The 2,587-nt window shown below is 37.8% G+C and overlaps 1 protein-coding gene across 1 annotated transcript; it reads right to left on the bottom strand.

Annotated features, from left to right (window-relative positions):
- Positions 1 to 1,513: 1,513 nt before the first annotated feature.
- LOC128128386 (nuclear pore complex protein NUP93B-like) lies at positions 1,514 to 2,089 on the bottom strand. The gene is made up of 3 exons (XM_052767209.1): positions 1,966 to 2,089; positions 1,802 to 1,855; positions 1,514 to 1,719 (listed from the first exon to the last, which is right to left on the bottom strand). Exons 1-3 carry the CDS (start codon positions 2,050 to 2,052, stop codon positions 1,543 to 1,545), a joined length of 318 nt encoding a protein of 105 aa, XP_052623169.1. The 5' UTR covers positions 2,053 to 2,089; the 3' UTR covers positions 1,514 to 1,542.
- Between the last annotated feature and the right edge of the window lie 498 nt (positions 2,090 to 2,587).

Raw genomic sequence — 2,587 nt, 5'->3', positions numbered from 1 at the left:
ACATCCAAACCACCATCTACAGGTGAGTTCATACCCCTTAATCAATGTTTAAATGATTTTAAATGCTTTAATTGGGGGGGGGGGGGGGGATACAAGTAGAAAACAACATGTTATCAAATCTTTCATATGAGTTTATAACTATGTTTTCATTCAGCAGATTTCATGTAAAGCCCGTGTTTCTAGGCTAGCACTACTAGAAAATAGACCTTTAATGACGCGCTTTTTACGACGCGCGCTGATTAATGATATGCAAAAGGACGTGCCCTTAAAATAGTGTAAGCTCTCTAAAAAATTGAAGGATTTACGTCACGCATTCTGCGTGCCCTTAATTTAGTGTCTCAAGAAAAAAAAGAATTAAAAACACGAAGGGCGCTTTAACTTAAACGTGCGTCCTCTGTAAGTGTCGCTTTATAATTTTAATGAAAGGCGCTTTTAGTAGACAACGGGGGAAACGAAATCCCAAAATTTTGAAAACCCTTCTTTTCAACCTTCTTTCTACCTTTCATATTCATAATCGACTCTCCCCTCTCCCTCCTTCTCTCTCCTCTCCGATCCACTTCTTCACTACTTGTTAATCTTCTCATCGGATCTCTACTCAAACACAAGTCAGTATTGGGAAAACCTATGTCGATTCTCTAGGTTTTAGCAACAAATTTTTGGACATCAGGCATTTACGGTTCTGGATCTCGCCTACGATTGAGTGTTCCCAATCCCGCTCCACCTCCGGTCTACCCAACTCCATCGATCTACTTCCGGTTCCCCTTTTTTAAACCTAGAAGGTGATTTAGGGTTCTATATACCATTTCAAAGTCATATTATATCAACATTCCCTCAATTTCGATTTGGTGCAGGTAGTACATGACCAACTACAACTCTCTCTTTCTTTATCTCTCCATCTGTCTCTCTCTCTCTCTCTCTCCTATATATACATATGCATACTGCGTATTTTTTTTGATAACATCGATCTAATACACAGACTAAACACTGGTAACAGATAGATATTCTAGTTATGGAGCTTCAGATCTTAGAAGGTTTACAGTGGAAGGTACGACCAGTGACATCCAGGTTCGTGTAATGGTGATCTGTAAAATGATTGTTTGATTTTGTACTGTTAGTTACGAAAATGACATTCTTTAGTCTGGACACAATTTAATAATGATCTAACAAATGTATATAAATAATTTCAACATGTAGCTCTAAAAGTGTTTTTCGTTTATTTTAAACCTTGTTCTTGACTTCTGTAGGTTGGTGGAGTTACCCCAAAGAAGGGTGGAACAGAGCATTTAGGGCTCCCTGTTTTCATCTCAGTTGTAGATGCAAAAGCTGAAACCAAGGCTAATGCATCTGTATATGTGCCTCCACCATTTGCTGCAGTAGCAATCTTGGAAGCATTAGAGGCTGAACTAGATTTGATTGTTTGCATTACATATGGAATTCCACAACATGACATGGTAACCTGCATTTCTCATCAATATGTTGGCTACTTGTGCTTTCAATGTAAGAATGTTATTGACTGTCTGTCCCATTTTCTCACATAAACAATCATGTCCTTAATTTTACATTTTTTTTATTAGGACAATAGAAGTGCTCATGTATATGTTGTTGGAGCTTGTGGTGCTGCTGGTTTGGTGTTAACTGCTGCCACGTGGTATCAACAAGAGGCTGTCTATGAGCATCGCCTGCATCGAAATCAAGAACCCCGTAGTCTCTCAACCGGATCTAGAAGAAGAAAGAAATAAGTTGGTAAGGTGCAAACATGAGAGGATAATATGGTAATTTAAAGTATGAAGTGATCACAAACCCTAAGAAAAGCATGGATCTTTGGCAAATTTCCAACCACTCCACCAAGAGCAGCCTACAATAAGATAAACAGAAAACCATAAAATCAAACTTTATGCAAGGAACATAACTGCATAGTGGATGACAGCAAGAAAACAAACAAACATAAGCACTATGTTTTATTACCTGTGCTGGATGACTGTGTATCATTTCCATGATATATTTATCATGCCCACACTCCAGGTGGCGCCTTGCACCAATTATTAGCGACATTTTCTTTGAAAGATTTCTTTGGACACTTGAATTCTCACCAGTCAAAGTTTGTGAATTATATAAGATGATGATTGCATTACGTTCTCTGTAAAAAAGATTATTGCAATTACAACTCATATGAACAAGATTACATAGTACGCATGTGTACCTGAATTAGATGCCAGATCTTGTTCATGGTAACTGAGTTACCACCAGAAGAATCCAGGCCAAGATTGTCATATGCATTCTTAAAAGTAGTAGCTGACTGAAAAATGGAACAAAATACACATTAATAAATAAATCAAGTAACAAAAGTATGATAAGTTGATGGACTTACTTTATATTCTAAACTACGTTGTCTTGCATCATTGAGTTTTCTCGCAACCTCGACATATGCTGCACCCTTTTTATCATCTATTTCCAAAAGCTCCATGTTAGAAGGACCAGATGAAATGTGAGGACTAGAAGTTAGAGATAATATTGGCCCTGATCGGTTAGCCACAATGCTTGAATCAGTTACATTGGTCCTTGCTAAACTGGAGATGTGGCTCAAGCT

Source organism: Lactuca sativa, chromosome 9, assembly GCF_002870075.4.
Source record: "Lactuca sativa cultivar Salinas chromosome 9, Lsat_Salinas_v11, whole genome shotgun sequence".
Lineage (NCBI taxonomy): Eukaryota > Viridiplantae > Streptophyta > Magnoliopsida > Asterales > Asteraceae > Lactuca > Lactuca sativa.
The sequence above is the reverse complement of the archived record's forward strand: the minus strand, read 5'-3'. Positions and strand labels throughout refer to the sequence as shown.